This window comes from Aphis gossypii, chromosome 2 (genome assembly GCF_020184175.1).
Source record: "Aphis gossypii isolate Hap1 chromosome 2, ASM2018417v2, whole genome shotgun sequence".
In the NCBI taxonomy this organism is placed as follows: domain Eukaryota; kingdom Metazoa; phylum Arthropoda; class Insecta; order Hemiptera; family Aphididae; genus Aphis; species Aphis gossypii.
In genome coordinates this window covers 11662380-11685240 of record NC_065531.1, presented here as the reverse complement: position 1 = coordinate 11685240, position 22861 = coordinate 11662380, and the positions used below count along the sequence as shown (strand labels likewise).

General features: G+C 29.5%; 4 protein-coding genes across 6 annotated transcripts; 2 read left to right on the top strand and 2 right to left on the bottom strand.

Moving 5' to 3' along the window:
• Positions 1 to 262: 262 nt before the first annotated feature.
• Positions 263 to 5864, bottom strand: LOC114127285 (uncharacterized). Its single transcript, XM_050200101.1, has 7 exons — positions 5731 to 5864; positions 2733 to 2984; positions 2484 to 2639; positions 1159 to 1304; positions 892 to 1012; positions 685 to 801; positions 263 to 589 (listed from the first exon to the last, which is right to left on the bottom strand). Exons 1-7 carry the CDS (start codon positions 5770 to 5772, stop codon positions 353 to 355), a joined length of 1071 nt encoding a protein of 356 aa, XP_050056058.1. The 5' UTR covers positions 5773 to 5864; the 3' UTR covers positions 263 to 352.
• LOC114127287 (multiple inositol polyphosphate phosphatase 1-like) lies at positions 5716 to 12431 on the top strand. Of its 3 annotated transcripts, none has more exons than XM_027991479.2 (10): positions 5716 to 5892; positions 8078 to 8261; positions 8441 to 8572; positions 8640 to 8818; positions 8917 to 9042; positions 9123 to 9255; positions 9332 to 9432; positions 9501 to 9610; positions 9699 to 9905; positions 11430 to 12431. In XM_027991479.2, exons 2-10 carry the CDS (start codon positions 8096 to 8098, stop codon positions 11671 to 11673), a joined length of 1398 nt encoding a protein of 465 aa, XP_027847280.2. In that variant the 5' UTR covers positions 5716 to 5892; positions 8078 to 8095; the 3' UTR covers positions 11674 to 12431. The 3 variants fall into 3 exon arrangements, with proteins under 3 accessions (XP_027847280.2, XP_050056057.1, XP_027847279.2); XM_050200100.1 differs by having other exon boundaries at positions 5744 to 5892; positions 7931 to 8261; XM_027991478.2 differs by having other exon boundaries at positions 5746 to 5892; positions 7788 to 8261.
• A 2952-nt stretch (positions 12432 to 15383) lies between these two features.
• On the top strand, positions 15384 to 17539 carry LOC126550022 (uncharacterized). Its single transcript, XM_050200785.1, has 2 exons — positions 15384 to 15903; positions 16958 to 17539. The coding sequence occupies exons 1-2, from the start codon at positions 15400 to 15402 to the stop codon at positions 17261 to 17263; spliced, it is 810 nt and encodes a 269-aa protein (XP_050056742.1). The 5' UTR covers positions 15384 to 15399; the 3' UTR covers positions 17264 to 17539.
• Positions 17540 to 18424: 885 nt separating this feature from the next.
• LOC114127286 (uncharacterized) lies at positions 18425 to 22833 on the bottom strand. The gene is made up of 4 exons (XM_050201587.1): positions 22323 to 22833; positions 21903 to 22175; positions 20746 to 21024; positions 18425 to 19552 (listed from the first exon to the last, which is right to left on the bottom strand). The coding sequence occupies exons 2-4, from the start codon at positions 22134 to 22136 to the stop codon at positions 18644 to 18646; spliced, it is 1422 nt and encodes a 473-aa protein (XP_050057544.1). The 5' UTR covers positions 22137 to 22175; positions 22323 to 22833; the 3' UTR covers positions 18425 to 18643.
• Positions 22834 to 22861: the final 28 nt, after the last annotated feature.

The window sequence follows — 22861 nt, the reverse complement described above, 5'->3', positions numbered from 1 at the left end:
TATTATAATAATTTGTCTATATCTTTTCTTTTTACGTACCTATGTGCATTACTATGTATGTTTTTATTGTATTTTTCTGTTTATTTTCGTTTCAAAGATTTCTCGATCGATGTGTTAACAATAGCGATTTAAATTATATAATTTTTTTTCAATAAGCACTAAACTATAATGTAATGTTTTAACGAACAAAAACTTTTAAAAAAAATATATATGATTTATAAGTAATTATATATACGTATTATACATATATATAATATATTAATACTATAACTATTATAATAATTGATAAAAATCGTAATATATAAACTATACGTAAATAATATACGTAAACGTAATATATAATATTATTATATTATAATCTACAACACGATGATATTATTAATGTCGGTAACTGCAAATACGTGACTAACGTCATCGTCGACCAAGTAGTACGACTCGTTGAACGTCCGTCGTTCAGTACTGCGCCCAGAGTATTCGCCGTTTCTTGGATGGCTTTGATCTGTTCGCGATCCAACGACGAACGTTGTGCATACGTAAGCGCGTTGACGGCAGACAATGACAAATGCGATATCTGCTCTATTGACATCGCCTGTGACGGACACGTTCGAACATATTTTACTTTTCAGTACATCGTACTTGTCCTGAGGTCAGAGTGTTTTTTTCAGTATCTATATATGTGCTTACTTGTAGTACGTTGTTTGATAAACATTGCATGTTGGAAGCCGACAATCCTTCAAAGGCGTCGGGCTGAATATCGCGCACAGAATCCAATCCGTCTATTACACACCCGATTAATGCTATCTAACGAGACAGAAAGAGAGAAATTAAACACGCGAAAATATTTGTTTTTTTTTTTTTTGCTAAATGTTTCTTGAAAAATATCATATTTACCTGTATAGCTGTCCATCCCGAAGGGTCGCCAAACGCGTCTCTACTGGTAGCGAGTAAAGCAAATTCTTTTACGATCTCTTGCGGACAATTAACGAGATTTGATATATCAGCCGCCGCAGCCCTTATTATTTTTGTCACATATAATGTACAATTTTATAAAACGTACTGTTTTTATATTCGTTTTTAACATTTCTATTTTTCTAACACTAGTGTTATAGGCGTTATATATTTTCAATATCACTATTTAAGATAAAAAATTAATATTACTTGTATGCCATTGGTTTAATCGCAGCTATATATGATTTATTGAACGCGCACAAAACTTGACCTAAAGCAGCTAAATCATAGTTGCTCAAATCGGATGGTCCTTTGTAACTCCATTGGTCTTCGATCGCTTGTTTTAAAGACATGAGCTTGACAGAATTACACCAATCAATTAATAATAATTATAAGTGTGCATTTTTATATTTTTAGTTTTCAATTATGAATGAATTTATTTAAACGAAACTATATTAAAAGTAAATGATATTCTTAAAATTAAACATTTTTCTAAAACCATTTTTAGATAAGTTTTTTTTTATTTTTTATATGAATTGAAATATTTAATTATTTTTACCATAATATTAACCGTTATTACATCATGAATTATAACGAATAATTAATTATAATCAGAATAAAAAGATGACAAAAAATTATAAAACATACGCACCTATATAGCTATTGGCTATATGGGACACTTAGTTGTGGATAACCCCACCAAAAATTGAAATTGGATTTAAAACTGAATAAATATTTCATAAATCAGGTGTAAAGATATTTTATATATCATTGCTATAGAGAGTTTTTTAATATCGCTGTAATAAACTGGTAGAATAGAGTCCATACTTTTAACTAACAATTCAACGTCAATTCTTTAGATCATATAACACATCATTAATTTATATTTTAATTTAAATTACTCACTAAACGATTATTATTTATTACTATGCAGTATGTACTCTAAAATATATTGTTGTCAAGTAAAAATAATTGATAAATTCGTCTTATATCCTTTATAGTTCATATATGAACTATGTAGTTTTATTACTTTTATGTTAATTTTACCAAGAGAATTATGAAAAACTCAAGTTTTTATTTATAGTTGGTACATAAGAAAGATGACCTTCTGGATGAATACCTAATAGTAAATGATAATTATATTATATTAGTGTTTCATAAATGTTGTCTTGTTACCTATTATTACTATATTCTGTTATTGAACATAATTGACAGTAATTACGGTAAATTAAAAAAAAACTTTGAAAAACCACTAAGACAATAGATAACATAGGCTTAGTTAAGCAATAAATATGTTGTCTCAAGGACACTGTTTTTTTTTTTTTTAGTAGAGTGCTATTTCAATTCGAAATTTTTTTTCTAATACTTCTATTTAAATACAAAATTTCAAAAAAAAAAACAGTACATGGGTATATATAAATATACTAAAATACCTATGACTTTTTTAATTTAAAAAAATGTCATCAAGTTATTATAAGTCATTAATTAATTATAAGTACCTACATAATGTGTTTGTAATTAATCGTGTGGCAAACCTGTTCTCTAGAATAATTTCTCCATTTTCCAAATGATGCTATCGTGTCGATATCTGTCAAAGACAAATTCATAAAATCTGGAGCAGGTATTCCAGCCGATATCCACCCTAACAGCTGTAGCTCGTCTTCAGGAATATCATCGGCTGTTTTATAAACCTAAACAATATATTACATGGCTGTTGTCTTATAAACAACTGTTAACAAAACATAAAATATATTATTTATTATCATACTAGGTTTGTGTCTCACTTTCACTAAATCTCTCCACAACAGTTCAGCGATTCCCGTTTCCAATGGATTCTTTCCAAGTACCACCAAACACATTTTAATCTGTGACTGATTGTCAATAGATATCAAATCATCAATGTCTTCCTTGGACAGCTTTCCGTTTTTTTTTATCAAAGAATCGCCATCACACCTTAGTTTTGCCAGGTCTTTATGTACTACCGATAAAAATGAAATAAGCAAATACGCCCATCTAGGAGACATTGTATTACTAAACTGCATATAAAATCAAAAAATTAGAATGTATTTAAATAGTATCTAACTGTAATAGTACAATATATATATATATATTACAAATTTCTTCGGACAGACATCGCGTGCAAAAATAAGGTTGACCGTGTAAATAGTTAATCGTTATTTAGAGTTTATTTTCAATAATCGAATAATTCGAATAGGTAATTCAATTGGTAGGTTTTTATGTTTTTTATACTGATAGATAAGTTTTTTATTTCTCAAAATCTATTTTAAATAGTATATATTGATTAAGCAGTACGTCCGACAAACATTAACATTTGAATGCCAACTTCTCGTCGAAAAAATTTACATGAATGTTTGTATATATTATATTTAGCGAAAATAATAATAATCAAACTATCTCTAAAAATACTCACAGTAAATAATAATTATTTAATTAATATAAAATCAGTGAAATTAACATTATACAGTTAATCAAAACTATTGATAATTATAAAATTCTCAATATAATATTATCTCATAAAAAATAATCATAATAAATATATTAGGTTGAGGATTTTCAATACTTTCAAAGTCCTAAAAATAATTCAGTTATATTACTATAAAGAGTTATCATTGAACACTCGTTATTTCAAAAAATATAGACATTTTTTCAACATTTTTAAATAAATGTTTTTCTACAACTGTATAAAATTTTTATTTTTGCACCTAATATTTAATATTAAAAAGAAATATCAAATTTTGATTCAAATGGCAACCTATATTAATAATTGCATAAATCAATAAAGCTATTTTTTCATGAATTTTCACGTTAACATTTTTAACTTTTGTTGATCCGTTGGCGAGTTATAACTGTTCAAAATTGGGTAGTTTTAAAAGGTTTCTATGTGTTATACATATACATACATGCATTATTATACATAATTATTCATTAGCATTACATGCTAATTAGTACCGTTGGAATTCGGATTTTTATTGATGATGATTAATCGTTTTTAGCTGCACTTTATATTTGTAACACAGTGTGATTGTGTTGAGCAGGCCGCTTATAATAGCTACAAAGTACAATGATTATCAATCGTAGATTCAAAGATATCAAATTCATTACTATTTTAGCAACTGATCTTTGCAAATAAAAATCCTAATTTCAACGGTGCTGATTAGTATGTTTGTATAACTAAACCTCCTAAAACCATCCAACTTTGAGCAGCTATAACTCGCCAACTAATTAACAAAAGTTAAACATTTTATCGTGAAAATTCATGAAAAAAAATAGCTCCATTAATTTATCCAATTATTTATATAGGTTGCCGTTTAAAAATCAAAAGTTAATAGTTTTTTTACAATTAAATATAAGGGCAAAAAAATACAAATTATATAATATACAGTTGTAAAAAAACATGTAGGTATCTAAAAATTTAAAAAAAGTTTAATTTTTTTAAAATAATGAGTGTTCAATGATAAAAAAAAAATCACTCTGTATTTATACAATAATGATTGTTTTTATTAGTAACCATAAATACGAAATAATTAAGAATATTTTTATATTGATTCGCAATTACAACACTAACCACATATAAAATCACGTATAAATCGTATTATACTAAAATATTATAATTATTTTTGACGAGTACTATTTAACAGTATTTTCGATTAATATCAAAGTACAAAAATAATTATGTACCTACGCTATTGAGTATTAGGAACATGGTGTTAACATAAAGATACCACTACAATACGCGTAAACGTTTTTATTTATTTTTCAGAGCAACTATTGCATTTTAAATTACATTATTTGGTTCATTTATTAATTTAATTCAATTACGCGACAACAAAAAAATAGGTTAAATATATTTTCTTAAGTTTAAAAACAAGAAAATAAAAGCATCGAACATAATATTGATTTACTCATAAGTTGATTGTAATCATTGGTTTATTATAAACGTACAAGACGTTGTAGGTAACTATATAAACCACAGCTAAACACAATTATTTTTACACAAGAAAATAATGTTAGTTTTTTTATTTTTAAATTATATTATTTTCAGATAAATATGTTCATTTAATAATTTTATGAAATAATACAATCGATCGTTTTTAAAATAAATATTCCAATAATTAGTACCTATGTATATCACGTATATCATATTTTTTTTAAGTTTTTAAGTACATACATATTATTTTTTGTTAAAGATTTTCTATGTCGATAAACTAGTTTGGACGGCCATGATTTTAACGGCATATTAATATATATTATATGTCCTTTATCAAATGAAAAATAATCATAATAATTTAAATATTCTATTTGATGCGAAATAATATTATTTTATAAATATTAATAATGCTAATGGACGTGACTATTATATTATGGTAGATATACATGACGTATATACTAATACGTAGAATCGTAGTACAAGAATTAACGTTTAGGCCGTCGCAATACAGGCGATTAGTAGATTCCATTACCTACTGCAGCACAACTTATCGTCGTTACGGTTGTAACTCGGTGTTATATTATGCGCTTGTCTAGTTGTTTTTTTTTTTAATTTCTACCGTTTTAAAACATAAATAAATGCATAAACGCAGTAACGTAAACATATTTTTAGCCGACCCGTTGTACCAATATAGGTACCTACCTACGTAAAGCGTACGTAGTTTTTCATAGTAACACACGCAGGACCAGCTGCGAGTGCATAGTGCAGTGAACTCGCGTCTAGTTGTTGGGAGGGGGCCTCGGACCACAAGTGAAGACGTATGTAGTACCTACCTGTACGCTGCACAGAACCAGTCTTGTTTTGTAAGCATTCATCTCACCATGGACAATGATGTGTACTAAACCCAAGTCGTGTCGTAGTATTATTATTCTTTCGTGACGATGTTCGTATAAATATTATATTTTCGGTGATACCTATATCAACATTATTGCAAGGTAAAAATTACTTAGGTATTGTTCTAAGGTGTTTTATTGTTTTACAATTTTTTTCACGTATAACCATAATGGTACCTACGTGGCCGAATTTCACGCAGAGTGCATACTCAATTATAACCATGTTAACTTGTTTGTTATTATTTTGATTGTATGTTTATTGCTGTTTTTTGTTATACCTATTTAGACTTTTACGTTATTGTTAAGTAGGTACGTGGGTTAAAAATTATAAATGTACTTTATTCGATTCAAAATTAATTGTCTAGTAAAATATGAAGATAAAAAAAATACTTGGTGGTTATCTCAAGAATAACCGTGAAATTGATATTTACTCGGTTATCGCCGGGATAATAACATAATTTTGTAAATATTTAAATTTTTTAACGAATAATCTAAAGCACAAAATATGTTATAAGTTTATAACTAAAAGCAATTAGAGTCACGTGTTTTAATACGTGATGATATGCATAATGTATTTAAGTATATATAATATATTATGTTAATAAATTCATAACTACGCAGTTTTTTTTTCGTAATTTGATTATATTCTTAAATATTTGAAAATGTTTTTATATCTTTGAATATGACACCGAGAATGTATTTTTTTTCACTGTAAAATAAATATATCGATGTGACTATCAAAAATATTTCGGAATGTTGTTCTTCTTTCAAGCAGTACATTTAGCAGACCACAACAATATCTTCAGCTATTGTCATCCACAATTAGGTTAAATTACAGTTTCTTTAAATCACTTTGAGTGTATCAAAAAGTCATATTATTATAGTGGTATATTACTAAAGAAATATTATAGAAAAGCATTAAGTTATGTATTCGTAATAGTATGATAATACTTACCTGTCATTTATTTATACTTGTATTATATTTTACTAACAATGAACATATAATGTTATAAACGTATTTTACTAAACATACATAAATATATATATACTATCAAATAAATAACGTTAACAGTAAATTACATTATAACAATAATTCTTTAGATATTTAAGATAATTTATTATTAATATTTTATGAGCGCAGTAATAAGTTCTATAATATTATTGCAAGACATAACGAAATTAAAATTATGCTCTGTCAGTACTGAATTTATAATGATAAATATAAATTTAAGTATATGTATATTATGAGACTTTAATAATTGTATCATTATAATATATTTTACTTTCAAAGAAAACTTACAGAATGGTTCTGAGATCACTGTTTAAAATCTAAACTTAAGATTCTAAGTAATACAAAAGTATACTTTTCTTAGAATGATGTTTTTTTTTTTATAAACATGTTTTTTTGGAGATATTAAAAAAACTTTAAATTGCATGAATGCTTCATAAAATCTAGAGATAGTACCTACTTTCTTCTGATAATTTATTTTTTTTTTCTTAGTAAAGTTTACTCAAACCTAATTTAACCAAATTTACAAATATTACACATCAATTCAAAAGTTAAGAATATTTACATACTACTCAATAATATACGATTTGTATAATTGATTGTAAATCAATATATATATCACATATTATGGATAAAAAATAATAGCTAGTGTTCATATTATTAAAATTAATACGAAATTGTTGGACAAAATAACTTCCTATGACCTTTCTCTGTATACAATATACAAATTATATAACTACCGAAAATAATTTTAAATTTTGCTTTGATTGTCATTGATAAACGTACATTTGTCAATTAGTTTTGACGTAAAATACATAGTGACCGCTACAACAATAATAATATTATTAGACGCGTGTGACCAGCTGTGACGTCTATTTGTTGTACTATACCCACATGGCCACATAATATAATAGGCAGTTGCGGTACCTACCTAAATATAAAAAACATAGTTTTACCGGCCGCATAATGTTTCGATTGTTTTTTTCAGTTTCATACTGTCCCGACACCGATATAAACGTTTACCGTCGTTTATAAACCATAATAAATATTAATCCACGTACCTACGCGTAACAATGATTATATCGTAAATTCGTTAATCGTTGACTTACCGAAGCATTTTTTTTCTCTAAGCATGTATTAATTTCAATGTCTTTGTCCACAATTCTATACAATATTATACTCATATCGGGATCATCTGAAATGACATTGCCTTAGAGACGTGAAACTAAACGACCAGTCTAGAATTTCAATTTAAAGAATTAAAAATAATTTATATAGTTCACCGACCCGTGCACAATGAAGGGTCAATCATCAAGAATATTGCTGTTGCTCGCGTTCTTGTCAGCTAGTTTGACTGGCGGCGATTCGTGCTATGAACCGATGGACTCGGATCCATACCTGTATTTTTCACATAAGACTGCCTATCAGCTGATATTCAACTCGAAGTTCAAACCAGTGCCTTGTAAGTGTATAAACTTTGACAATAATTATATTACACAATTTGATTTTTTTTTTTTACCGTAACTCATACAAATTTGTCTATACTTACTTTATTTAGTGAACCTATAATATTAGGATAATAATGAAATAATTATTTTATGAATATTAGAATATACATAACTCTCTGAATTTCCAATTTAGATTGCCGTCCAACATTTGTATGGATGTTTATCAGATCGGGCACTAGTTATCCGAATACCAACGAATCCTTGGCAATTCGTCAGTTGCATCAATTCAAAGATAGGGTGATAAAAAATCATGAAGAACGTAGAAGTATATATTTTTAAAGTATTAAACTCTTAAAAGTTAACATTAATATAACGTTATTTGAACTATACAGATGGAAATCTATGTAGACATGTATTAGACAGTCTAAAACGTTGGGAATTTGAAGTTAATCCTACTTCAGAAGATGATATTTCACCCCAGGGTAGAATGGACATGCAGCTACTTGCAAGAAGGACAAAGGACAAAATGAGTGAAGTTTTAGTTAAAGAAATCAACAAAAATACGTTCAAAGTAAAGTAATCGTTATAAAAGTATAATTATATTTAAGTATAATACCTATAAACTCGAAAATTATTTTTTAATATTGTTCAATTTTTTTTATACGTTAGATTTATGCCAGTGAAGACCGAAAAGTTATGAATAGTGCTGAGGAATTTTCTAAAACAATGTTCGGAGATGACTTTAGGTATAAAGTTCCAATCGAAAAAGTTCAAAGCAACTCAAGTTTTATTGGGGTATTAAAAAATATATATATATATTATATAATGTAAATATTGAATTACGTTTTACTTGTGATTTAATTATAAACCTACAGTTAGAGTCTTGTCCTAAGTGGACTGATGCAATCCAGAATTCCGAAGCTTCGCTATTTCGTAAATCGCCAGAATACATGGACATGGTGAGCCAGATAAGTAAAAGATTGGGTTTTCTAGAAAACATCACTGACAGTAAGTATATATTTCAAACTACAATATTTGTGGTGGTTATTCTCACAAATCTTACGTGATTTATATATAATTACAGGTATAGTCCAAGCGATGTACGAATCGTGCCGGTATAATAAAGCTCTTGTGATCGAATCTTACCCGGCATGGTGTGGCCTGTTCACTAGACAAGAGTTACAGGTGAGTGTGTGTGACAAACCGATTAAAGTTTGATTACAGCTTTTAACGTGTCTTATTTTCGTACTCAGCTTTTAGAATATTATGAAGATTTGGACTATTACTATAAATACGGTTACGGTTCTGAAATAAACACAAAAGTTGGATGCCCGATCGCTAAAGAGTTAATGGGATATTTGAGGTAAGATTTTTAAAGTACTTATACGGTACGTCATTAATACTGGGTTATTGATTTATCAAATTTAATTATTGTTGTTGGATTTTTTTAGTGCTGTGGCGAAAAACGATTCTGATAGACCTTCGGCTGTATTTAGGTTTGGCTCCTCGGCTGGGTTGTTGACTACGCTATTGGCTTTAGAAGTGGCCAAAGACCCGGTTCCTCTGACCCATTACAATTACCATGCTCAGTATCGTCGACAATGGAGAATGTCACAGGTGGACCCGTTTTCTGGTAATTTTGCCGCCGTGTTTTACAAGTAAGTTCGATATTATGTTTAATTTGTAAATAAGTTTAGCTTTAGACCAATGTTAAATCAATATGCAAGAAAAAACACTGTCACTATATTTTTTGCATAAAAATCACGAGAATTTCGCAAAAACATCATATAAACGTACAGTGCAAAAGCTCTATATTAATTATTTTGTCATTAATTCAAATGTTGTGTTAAAGACTGGTACCGAATTGGTTCCCGAATCACAATCTTAAACGTCGAATTGGTTCCCATTTGAAAAATGTATTTTATTTTATTAAGATAGGAATATCGACTTTAAAGTAGACGTGGTTAAAAATAATAATCAACAACTTTTTTCCCTTTCCATTAAACATAAACTCTATAGGTAATAAAGAACAATTAAAATTTAAAAATATAAATTAAAATACGATCGATGTATAAGCGAAAACAATTTTATACGATTTTAATTATGTACGAGTATAAATGAATATGTGTTATTCGAGACTGTACAGTGCTCACTAACATTATTACTATTATTGCCATTATTGCCACAGCAATAAAAGTACATATACCTAACTCAATTGTTAAATTAATCGATCATGGTATCATCGATAATTTGCTTAACCTCCAACAATCTTTACTACTATAGAGTGTAGGTACATTAATATTTGATACTATCTAATATAGGGGTCTCTAAACTTCGGCCCTCAAACAAATTTTAACTGGCCCGCGGCCCCCATAGAATAGTAAATATACGAGGAGATATCTAACATTTAAAAATTAAAAATTGTATGACGTGTTATAATATATGTATACATTTTTGGCCCGCCAAGAGATGATGATATTTTTTGTGGCGTTTCAATAAAAAAAAGTTTGGAGACCCCTTGATCTAATATATATTTTATACTATTATAAATTATATTATATTTAAATAAAAATTGTAACTATTTGACCTGAACACAGACGGGATCCAATATTCAGTTGCTCCCGTGTTAAGACGTGTTGGAAAATAATCTGATATTCCCACGATATGAAGTATAGTTTTTCTATAACGAATTCCGATTCAAATATATTACGTAAAATAGTTTCGGTTCACATAAACACGCGTGCGGATTCATCGGTTTAGTCAAGTACGTTGTTTTATACGATCTTATAGCAACATACACTTCACCGACATCATTGTATATTATACAGCGTTGTATAACTTTGTAAGACTATATACACTATACAGATTACAGATCAGTCGGATTATCTTTAGTATAATACAGGCTATACGTTTTATTCTTAGTACAATACTAACCTACCTCATATCTCATACAATCGATTGATAACCCATACAAAACAAGACGTATAAGCAGACACCTCGACAGTATATTATTATATAATAACAATATAATAATATCGTATACGTGCAAACAACTCGTTACGATCACAATACCGTTTGGCCGTGTTGTAATCATTATTGTTTATTGTTTTTTTAACCGTTAATATTTCAATTCTATACTTGTTAATAATTATTATCATCATCATAACGTCGTATATTCGCAGGTGTGATCAAGGCGACGAAGAGAACAAAGTGATGTTCTACTTGAACGAGGGCGTGTACGATTATCCGGGCTGCAACGTGGGTCTGTGCTCTTGGAAGTTCATCGAGAACAAATTCAGACATTATCTCAGACCCGACGGCTGCAACGACGAGGTGTGTCGCGACCGAAGTCGAGCGTCGGGTGTGCGGTCGGCCGTTTGGGTCGTCGCGCTGATTCCAATAGCACTCGCGTACTTGCGCGTTTGAATATCATCATCATTGCGATTGTGACGACGATTTTCGTTTGGCTGTGTCATAAACCATATAATCATAATATTAATAATACATATATATATATTGTGTATGTTTTAATGGTTATTATAGTTAAAAAATTGTTTAAAGGAATATTCTGTATATATAGAACGTAATATTTTTATTCTCGTGCGACGTTACAAAGTTCCGTGAACGTCGTAACGATATAATATTTCAAAGCCGTTGTCCAAACTGCAGCTCGTGTAAACGTTTCTCAAAACACAAAAGAACAACAACACTCCCATCCGGCGAAATCCAACGAGTCATTATCATGTAAATGACTGTATACACCTGACACGTTACATTTTTCCTTTCCATCAACGGGGCTCAAACTGAAAGTCACATTAATAATCATAACGTACTTGTTACTAAATTTATGTCTTTAGTTTTATCACTAGGTATTTATTATTATTATTATTATTTTTTTTTTATTTTTTTATCATATCAAATATCTACTTTATAGACTCGTTTACAAGAAATGAGATTAGTACCTAATATCGTATTACAAATAGTGAAATATTATTTAATTTACGTGCTGCAGATCGTATTACCTACTATTGTATTAGCCCACAAGCTGTAACTAAGTAGATTGAAATTTTTTAAATTTAATATAGATAATAACTTATACTTATTTTCCGTACGGCCATACATCTCAGTAGAATTAATTATTAAGTTTTTATTTAATAAAACGCATAAAGCTTACTGTTTCCTAATCTTGTATTTCTTTATTGACTGGTTTTTATCATACATACGTTTAATCTCTCAAACGGCATAGGCACGTTGAATTAAAGCTGAAACCTGAATTGATTGTAGTTATAATATATTTATACATGTACCTAACTAAATACAGTGGTACTGGTACACGTCTTAATAATAGGTAGTTATTTTGTTTAGATAAATATTTATTAAATATAAAATAATAAACTAAACTCGAAATTTTGTACAATAATATGTACTTATTGAAAAAAAAATAATAATGTATTTTACTAAAAAAAATTAACATAAAATACACCAAAATATTTATTTAATAGTAGAAAGTAGCTAACAATTACACGAGCGACTGTCTTATATATTTTTTTAATATACTTATTATGAGACTCAAGTTTTTTAATAAATTATGTCACATTATATTTATATAATTAAGCAGTTAAATATTTTAAATTACTTAAAAAGTTTTTTGTGTCTAGAATATTCTAGAAAAACAATAAAAACGTACAATTACTATGATATTATTATACTGTTTATAAATCGTTGAATATAACGAGTCGGTATTATATTCTGCATTAGCAACAAAATGGTTGTTTTGCTTTGTTAAATCGATGTTAAAAATGGAGCGAGGTACTTCCCTGCCAACTGTGAAATTCCTACATGGGTTACAAAAATGTAAACATAAATATTATTGCTGCAAGATTAATAAAAAATATACCACAAAGTATTAATACCTATTTGAACATATTCTACAATTAATTATATGAGCAAACGTCGTATTGACTTTAAAACATTATATAATTTTATACTAATAACTAATAAGATAATTGAAAAACTGAAAATCTTAACTCCCGCCGGTTCAGTTAAGTAAACATACCTTTGCAATGACGGTATAAGTTTCAAGTATCTTTATTTTTCAAATAAATAATTAAAATTGTTATTTTCGTTTAGTGTCGAAATTCTTCAAAATTTTAATTTCAAAAGTCAAGAAATTGTATCTTAATCGAGTATTAATAACTAGACAAATCGAACAAAATGTATTGTTAACAACATTTTATGTATTTAGTCGTATGTTTATAATAAATGGCAATTGATCGATTGATGACAACGGTTAACTTTGTTATGGGCTTAACAACGTATTATGGTAGGTACACTAACGCGATCTGGAGCTGTTTATTAACCCTTCGGCCATAAGTGCCGTACACCGTCATGGCGCCGACTATTGACAGATATTTTGAATCGCTTGAGCTCGCGTCAATTCGTTTGAAATAGAACCAAATCAAACATATTATTATCTTTTTAGTTTTTCACACATTATTGAGTCTTGGTATGGTATAATAATGAAAACTGATTGTCAATGACAATAATAATATACTACACGATTCCAACGGATTATAGTGAGCGCCGGTTATATCGCTTACGTTGACAATACTTGGGCCTTGGGAGTTGGGAGCCACTACGTAGTAATTGAAAATGAAAAAGAAATTGCTGAATGACGGCAGTTGCTGATTTAACTCGTGGTTAGCCCAAACAATTAAAACTCGGTTCATTATTAGAATTACCCGTTAAGGTACTATTATACTAATACTGGTACCGTATAGCGTGTAACCTTGTGTTCAGAATTTTCTTATTATTCACCAAATTCAAAAATATTGTATAGGTTAAACGATTTCACCAAATGATTATAATAAGTACGTTTATAAAAACCACCTAACCGCACGATGAAATAGTTCAATACCTATTTGCAATTATTCGGTGTTCTATGGTGACGGAATAGAAGTACAGAACCACGAAGTTTATACGGAATGTGGTGACTGTACAAAGTGGAATAGTACTATTACCGCCGTTAATATGCGTTAGTTAACAACGCGTACACTAAATATTGGTGACACGTTGGTAGGTACGTTACCAACCACGAGTTGAATACAATATTATGTAAACAATAAGTATTAATGATGAAGACGTGTGAAGATTTAAATCATCAAAGTATTTAAGTATATGTGTAGTAGTATTTCAGTACTTTAATTTTCAACCGTGGTACAAAATATTCTTATCGCAAATCCATTTTGTTAGGGTAGGTATCGAAGTAGACATGAGATAATTCGATTTACAAGAAAAATTCTAACGTCTCTCAAAATATTAAGATTTCAATAGTGTTTTTTTTTTAAACATGAAAAAATATTACTATAGAAAAGGACAAAGGTATTTAACTTTATGTAGATTATATTATCAAAGTCTGTTTTAAAAACTCTATGTCAAAAAGTCGTCTCATAAACGTCTGTATCAACAAACACCAATCGTTGGCACTTAAGTGTCACGTCTGTTCACAACGCTCATCGTTTACTACTCCATCAAGTCCATCATTTAGTGTACGAATCGGCAACGAATAATTATAAGCTGGAATTACCTACTATACATAGGCTCATAACCCAGTTTGACCTGATTTTTCATACAATTCGGTGCCAATAGAACTAGGTATATGTGTTTTAATAATTCCGAGTTCTATACATAATTTATATATATTATATAATAAAAAAGCTAACTGGCTACACGTTAATCCGAAGACAATATAAAACCAAATAACAAGATAAACAATATAAATACCACGTGTTTTGGAAATTTACAGTGAAAAAAAAATGCTCGTCTTAGGGCCCGCCGATAAAGTCTGTTTGGCGATCACCTGTTGGCATATTCGGCCTATATAAACTAGTATACAAAGTATAGGTACAGCTGTCCTTATAAAATATCATAATATTATTTTATAACGCGTCGTTATTCGCGTCATGGAAACGCAAAAAAGAGTTTCATAATTGGCATGAGTCAGCATAAGCTTACGAAGCGAACAATACGTATCAGAATATCCTCGACGTTAACTATATATTATTTATTCGATATAACTGATCCTGCGAATCATACAAACATATTAATATTATAATGTCACAATTGGTTACATAATAATATTATAATATCGTGATGGACGAATTTTCGGATCACCGGAAAAAGGACGTACCGTCCGAGTTCCGAGTCCGCGCTCGCTTCTACGCGATCCGCCAGGTGGACGGCGAACGGGCGTACGACTGGTACAAGCGGGTGCGGGCGGCCGCCGAGCCGTGCGGGTTTGGCGCCGTCCGCCAGCCGCAGTGGACGCCGGTCGCCGACAAGTTCGTCACGGGGTTGCGGCCGGGTCCGGTGGCCGACCGGTTGCTCGGCGAACGAGCGGACGGCCGGCTGGACTACTTGCTGGCCGCGGCGATCGAGGCCGAGGAGGCGGCGGCGGCGGCCGACGGTGCGACGCGACGACGGCGGATCGCGGGCGGCGAGACGTCCGGTCGTCGTCTGCCGGCCGGCGGAACGGCGCCGGACTTGCTGTCCGAAATACGCGAAGGGTTGAAGCTGTACCGGTACAGCAGCAGCGGCGAAGGGTACGACGATAGAAGTATCGTCCGCGACGGTGGCGGCGGAGGAGACGACCCGCGGGTAAGTCGTTTATGAATCGCTAATCGTGCAGAAAAGGGGACGAGTCCGATTTGCAAGTTCTTATTCATAAGAACGATGTAGGTACAACTAAAATATAATGTACGGAGTATTTTCGTCAAAACTTATTGCACCAAATTTAATTCGTTCCCCTAGACAATTATTTAATTAAATTTGAAAATAAAAAGTTTTCTTATTAACAAATTTAAAATATCACCATGGACATGTCTTCTTTTTGTAGAAAACACTGTAATCATAACTCATTTATTAATTTAAAACATAAAAATATTAAAAAATTCAAACTATAGATTTTATCGAGAATATGATTATATAGCAAGTAGTAATCTAAATAGGTAATAATACATACAGGATATTTCATAAAAAAAAACTCCAGATTTAGTTTTGTTATAACTCATAAATTGTACTATTTGTACTTAAAAACTTGTTTCGAACAAAAAAAAATGTACGAATATAACCTCCCATTTAGGTACATTTATGTAAATGTTAAGTTTATAATATCGAACCATTATAATATGTTCGAGTCAGCTGTGCTGGAAATTTAATTCTGATTACAAAAATGAAAAATGACGATCAGTTACTTACATCTCTGGGTTAAGTTCCACCAATGAGTAATAATGATGCAACAATTTTTTTTCTTAAAGTCTTCGATGGTTCGTGGTCAGTGGTCACCAATTCGTGAAAGAATCTGCCCTCTAATAGTCTAATGTTAGCACTCGACACGATAACATCATCAAATCCCACCTTTTGTTGGAACTTGGAATCACATATTACCATTCCATCTGGATAATAACTTGTAAAGCTATAGCCACATACCTAAGAGAAAATGCTTAATTCAATCCGTTGTTCAATGAAACACTCTGTATTAGTACAAAATCATAAATCACTAGGTATTATATTGGATACTGTTAATATTTACTACTTATCTAGGTATTCATTAATTTATTGTTACTCGTTATAAACTTAGACGTATGGTGAACTAATTAGGTATGATGACAATACCTACCTACTAAAAATCATAAAAACAAATATTTTTCAGATTAATGATAATAAACATAAGTTATCGCAAATATCTAATGTAAAAATGATTGGTAATATGAAATCAATGGTTGATGGAAAATCGTGTTTGGAAAAAAATGATTATACACCTCTGACGTGTAAAAACTGTTGTGAGTTAGCAACGAGACTATTGGAAAATCTGGAGGAAAAAACTCATTTATATCACCAACAGAGTACAATAATAATTACCCCGAAAAACCCTTTAGTGATAGCAAGTCTACTAGTTATTATCACGACGATTCAAATTGTTACTGTTCATTGCGGACAAATAATGACCGTAGAATAAAGAATGTAGCCGCAATTGCAGTTGGGAAATCTAATAATACTGTCTCAATTTCAAATTGCTTAGAATGTACGAAAAGTAGTAAGTGCTGTGTTTGCAGCGCTAGTGACTATAGCTAACTAGGTAATTGATGAAAAAATGTTTATAAGAATATGACTTACTGATACTTATTGATTTATAGATTTCATGTTTGTAGAAAATAAATTAATATTAAAATCTATATTATTATTTATAATTCATATTATATCACACTATTTTGATACCCTGAAAAAACTAAATAAAAACCTAATTTTAATAAAAAAATAAAAAATGTCTTTATACGATATAAATTATTAATTGTTATACAATATTTGACATAACCCAGAAGTACCTGCAACATAGTTTGCCTATTTCTTACTCCTTATAAAATGACTGGCTGAAACACGAATAATTGTGTATACTTGTGATTTTCACCAAATGTTTATACTACCATTTTCACTACACGAACAAATTTTCAAAATTGTATAAATCTTTTTGAGTTATTTATGGGTAAAAACAGTTGAAGGTAATACAAAACTAAATTTAGTTAAAGAAGTGTATCATCTACAAAGTGTTGAAGTGGTTGTTATTGTGTCCGCAGAAGGAAGGTAAGATTAATCGGAATTGAAAATAGTGATAAGTATTTCATGGGGTGGGATTTAGCATGAAAGGAAATTGAGGCTAATAAATAGAAAGCGTTGAGTACCGTTAAGTGAAGTGATGAGCACAACGTCTGCAATATATCTCGTTGTAAAGTTAATAATGAATTGTTATCAAGAACGTATTGAGGTATAATAAAATTATACAGTGATGTTCAATTTATGGACTGCATATGAAAAAAAAATGGTTTTGGACTTGCTCAATTCACATTTGATCATAAAAAATACACAGATAACAAACCACAAACCTAATACTCAACGATCAGACAAACCACGCTTAATAGAGTGCAAAAACAGGACAAGAGATGAAGAGAGGTGATATACGTTTAATAAATCACAAGGGACCTCTCAATAGTGAATGTCACTGCGGTATTCAAAAGAGACTAAGAGAATGCAAGTTTAAACTTTGGTATTAAATAACCTCCACTCAATGATAGGTAAAATTGCCAAGAGAGCATTATTATATCTACATATAAAAAAGCAATAATGAACACAAATAATAATAATTTATTCGTTAAAAAATAAATGTATTCCAACTAAAGTAAAAATAATACGTTGAAACTTTTTTTTTAATACATAATGGCTTAGACAAATAATAACAACCATTTGATGAGGTCAAATAAATAACAAAAAAATAAACAGGAAAATATTAAAACGCATACATAGATTTTTTACATATATATATAGATTCATAGGGTATACGTAATTATTTATCTTTTTTATAACATCTGTTTAAAGATCGACTACATTTACAACTATTATATTTATTCAATTTTGGTCCTTTACATTTGCTACAAAATGGAAGATTCGATGAAATATGTCGAGTGATTTTATGCACTTTATTAATAACATTTTGTACGGAGTTCAATTTTTTTGAAACATCAATTTTATTAGTCGTATGATGACAATTTTGGGAGGAACTATCTTTTTTATTAATCAAAGAAGTTAAATGATTAATCCAAATATTTTTAGGAGAGTCTTCATAAGTAAGTGTTTTTTGATATCTACATGGTGTATTTGATTGGTTCGAATTACAGTCATTTTTAGGAGAAATAGAACTACCAGCATCTGGTACATTTGAAGATTCCAAATCGTTTGATGTGAATAAAAGACTATATGCTGCTGATTGTTTTATCGGTAAGCTAGTCACAAATGTACAACCCTTACAAGTACATAAAGATGGTTTAGTTAAAAGTATTTTTGAAATATTGTTGAAACATTTTTCGTTTAAAATCTCAAACATTTGCTCTCTAAAATTTTTTTTTGTTATAGAAATAACTTGTTGAGTGCTATTCTCAGGTACAATTATTGTATTGCTACTTTTAGATGAATGTATGGCCGTATTATAAATACTATTTGTAAATGTATTCAAAGTATTAGAAATATTAGTTCCAGATGCTGCAAGAAAGGGAGTATTATAAACATTATAAGTAGATGTAGCTACATTAGAAACACTCTCTGTAGACATAACCGCTTTAGAAATATCATTTGTGAATGGATCTGTACAAGGAAAATTGTTTGTAGACACAGATAAATTATAAGCATTGTCTGTAGATGTATGCAGCTCTTTGACAACAATAGTTTTTCTATTTGATTCATCTTTTATTTCTTCAGCCTAAAAAAAATAATTTAAAGAAAAATTAGTATTCAAATTAATACATAGGTACACATTTTAAATTGAAGTTTCAACATCAATAGTTATATCCTAAGTTATGCTAGCCCGATTTTTAAAAATTTTACATGGTTAACATTTAAAAGCATTTTTTTTTTTTTTAATTATATAATTTATACTATAAAATTGAATATTAATAGGTATGGAATGTTTCACATTAATATATTTTTTTTTTTTGATTATAAAATTAGTTAAGATGATCACTAATTAGCCCCTACCACTTGTTTATTTTATTTTTCTATAAATTCATAGGCAAAGCTCCGGAGTGTGCCAGGTATACTTTAGCATAGATACCCTCTTGGGCGCCCATAGGTAACATTTTAGGGGGGGGGGGTCAAAATAAAAAATTTTTCAAATGTAAGATAATGAAGATATTAATGATATTATGCTGATATTTATTGAGTTACAAGTTCATAATATTTTTTGTCGAGGGAGGGGCAAGTGCCCTATCTTGCCCTCCTCAATGGGCGCCCATGGATACCCTTAAACATTTACTGTCCTCACTGTTTTCAAATCGAGGAAAACTATAAAAACATATAATTTATTTATTATATGTATTTAAATCAATTCTTAAGTCATATTATAAAAAATAAATAAAAATTGTCAACAGTTATTAAGCATATTGACTATTGACAGTATTTCATAAAAAGAATGAATTAATACCCGTATGTACCTCTCTATATGACATAGCGACATAGGATTTCATTTACATCATGTTATCATGACAATGTGATAGACAATAATAAAAAGTAATAAGAAATATTAATATACATTTATTTATATTTATTTTTATTATAAGTAATATTCATGAGTATATAAACTGTACCATTATAACATGGCAGTCACATTAATGATTGATAAGTTAATATTTCTGTCGATTTGATGTACCTATATTATATTAACTCTGATATAAAATAAGTAAAAAAATATTTATCAAGTTTTAAATCACTGTACTTAATTTTCCTAATAACCCGAGTAATAACCAAAGCAATCTTTAAGTTAATCTTCTAATTCCACCTATGTTTAAATATAATATAAACTCTTAAAGTATACAAATTCTATATTTTTCATCAAATTTCTATAAATAGCTAGTTTTATAAGTACTGTATAATAGCTATTAAGTTAAAAATAATTACCTTGTGAACAGCAGTATTCTCTACAACCAGTTGAACAGGTGAAGCTTTTGATTTTTTTGGAACATTTTCTGTTATATATTCTGATGACAAGTCTAATTTATTTGTATTTTGGATGGAAACTTTTGTAATATTTGGAACTTTTAAATTGGAATCTTCGATACTAATTTTATGGCATTTATCTTCCTCTTTCAAATTATCATGTTTGGAAGCATTATTTAAAAGTTTTTCTTGGCAATTTTGATTTGATGAAACTTCTTTAAAATCAGTATCAAGTTTATCCTGACAAAAAAAAAGAAGATAATGTTAAAAAAATATAGAAAAATTCATTTGTATTCTAGTTTTATTTTACTTTAATAGTTTAGTGTTGACATTTTTTATAGTCCGTTACCATAAACTTGTTAACAAATTCATATTTACAATCAATCGGTAATTATATTTACTATTTAGTAAGTAAAATACTAATATGCAGTATGAAATGATAGGTATTAATGGTATACAAATAAAATACATGGGTTGGATTATACAGTATATCAATAACATAAGTAGTAACTGTTAAAAAACAAAATATGGTTTATGATGTATGAATTAATTGAAATATTGAGTGTTAATTTACTATAAATAGGTAGTACTTAAGTCTAAATTTAATTTTTTTTTTTTTTTGTTCCTATGCTATTTAAAGTAGGCACTAAAACAGATTAGGTACCTATACAGTTTGTTTTGAGAAAAATAATAACAATATCTGAAATATTGTAATCAAAATTTAAATTAATTATTAAATAGGTGTCTTTATTAACAGGTTGTAATAATGATGACATAAGTATTTCTTGTCTCATATAATCTATACCCCAGAGCCCCAGATTATAACAAAGTGTATATATACAAGTTTGGAAAACTTTGTACCTATCAATAATGTTAATTAAAAATTGTAAATATAACTTAAAATATTCATAATGTTACCAAAGCAGACCAAAAATGAAAATTGAAAAGTTTGTCAGAGATATATGCGAGGATATATGTTACCCGCCAAGAGCATCAATAAATTTAAAAACCAACTCATTGAAGACGGTGAACAGTGATTAATGCTAGTCGAGATGCTAGTAAGGTATACTCGTTTTTATAAATAATTATTGAACGATTGCAAACTCCTGTCTACATACTCGTTTTTCCTCGACAGATTTAGGTTTTTCCGTTTTCTTCAATAGCGCGAGCAAATCGTACACAATCGAAGGCAGTATATTCCACTTTTTCGGGTCATTCACAGTTTTTATATTTTCTACCGTTGACAAGAACTGATAAGTTTCAGGGTCGGTTTTCAGTCTTTTCGTACCGTTACCGTCGTCGTCGGCTTCACCCAACGTCCGTTTAGGAGCTTCTTCGCGGACTGTTTCCATGGTGGTCGAAGTTGATAGACGGCGAGTTCAATGCTAGACCTAATTATAAAAGCGACAAATTTCAATCTCAACTCATAACAACGAAAATATAATGATAAAAACAGGTAAAAACTGAAAAGATCGATTTGTCGATCGAAAAAGTATTTAATATTAAATAATATGTTATGTTTAAACAGTAAAGCTTACAGTAAGTCCGGTAATGTGGGTTTTTAAGCTATTGATATAGCTAAACAGTTTCATTTGGCAAAAAATGTGCGGATATTAGTTAATACGTAGTTATTCATGACAAAAATTGACGACAACAGTGAACCATCGACGAATCGTCGTAATTCGACGATCGAACAACACTATGCCATCAATGAGTTGTAACGACTGAACACAGAAGACAGAACACTAAACGGTCTAAACGTCTGGACGAAATTTCAACGAATTATCGAGTACAAAATTAAAAATACAATAGGTAGTCAATAATACAAAACTACAAACTACGACCGTCGGGTGGAAGAGTAAATTCGGTAAACAAGACGCTACCTATTTTTAGACCATTGCCGATTAAATCACAGATTATATGAAATCTAATCTGTAATTAAATCATCGAAAAATGCCGAATTATAAATATTATCGTACATAAATAAAATTAATCATAATAATTATAACAAATAATAATATGCATTCATTAAGATAAAATAAGAACTTTAATAATTTTTATAACAAACATAGAGCAA

What these genes read in the sequence shown, in the direction of transcription:
- LOC114127285 (XM_050200101.1), bottom strand. Translation starts at nt 5,772, where the DNA reads ATGAATGCTTACAAAACAAGACTGGTTCTGTGCAGCGTACAG. An exon ending in TGTGGAGAGATTTAGTGAAA is followed by an intron (nt 2,640 to 2,732) that starts GTGAGACACAAA and finishes TATATTGTTTAG; the next exon opens with GTTTATAAAACAGCCGATGA. An exon ending in GAAATTATTCTAGAGAACAG is followed by an intron (nt 1,305 to 2,483) that starts GTTTGCCACACG and finishes AATTCTGTCAAG; the next exon opens with CTCATGTCTTTAAAACAAGC.
- LOC114127287 (XM_027991479.2), top strand. Translation starts at nt 8,096, where the DNA reads ATGAAGGGTCAATCATCAAGAATATTGCTGTTGCTCGCGTTCTTGTCA. An exon ending in GAAGTTCAAACCAGTGCCTT is followed by an intron (nt 8,262 to 8,440) that starts GTAAGTGTATAA and finishes TTTCCAATTTAG; the next exon opens with ATTGCCGTCCAACATTTGTA. An exon ending in TCACTAGACAAGAGTTACAG is followed by an intron (nt 9,433 to 9,500) that starts GTGAGTGTGTGT and finishes TTTCGTACTCAG; the next exon opens with CTTTTAGAATATTATGAAGA.
- LOC126550022 (XM_050200785.1), top strand. Translation starts at nt 15,400, where the DNA reads ATGGACGAATTTTCGGATCACCGGAAAAAGGACGTACCGTCCGAGTTC. An exon ending in GCGGAGGAGACGACCCGCGG is followed by an intron (nt 15,904 to 16,957) that starts GTAAGTCGTTTA and finishes AATATTTTTCAG; the next exon opens with ATTAATGATAATAAACATAA.
- LOC114127286 (XM_050201587.1), bottom strand. Translation starts at nt 22,136, where the DNA reads ATGGAAACAGTCCGCGAAGAAGCTCCTAAACGGACGTTGGGTGAAGCC. An exon ending in AATCTGTCGAGGAAAAACGA is followed by an intron (nt 21,025 to 21,902) that starts GTATGTAGACAG and finishes TTTTTTTGTCAG; the next exon opens with GATAAACTTGATACTGATTT. An exon ending in AGAATACTGCTGTTCACAAG is followed by an intron (nt 19,553 to 20,745) that starts GTAATTATTTTT and finishes TATTTTTTTTAG; the next exon opens with GCTGAAGAAATAAAAGATGA.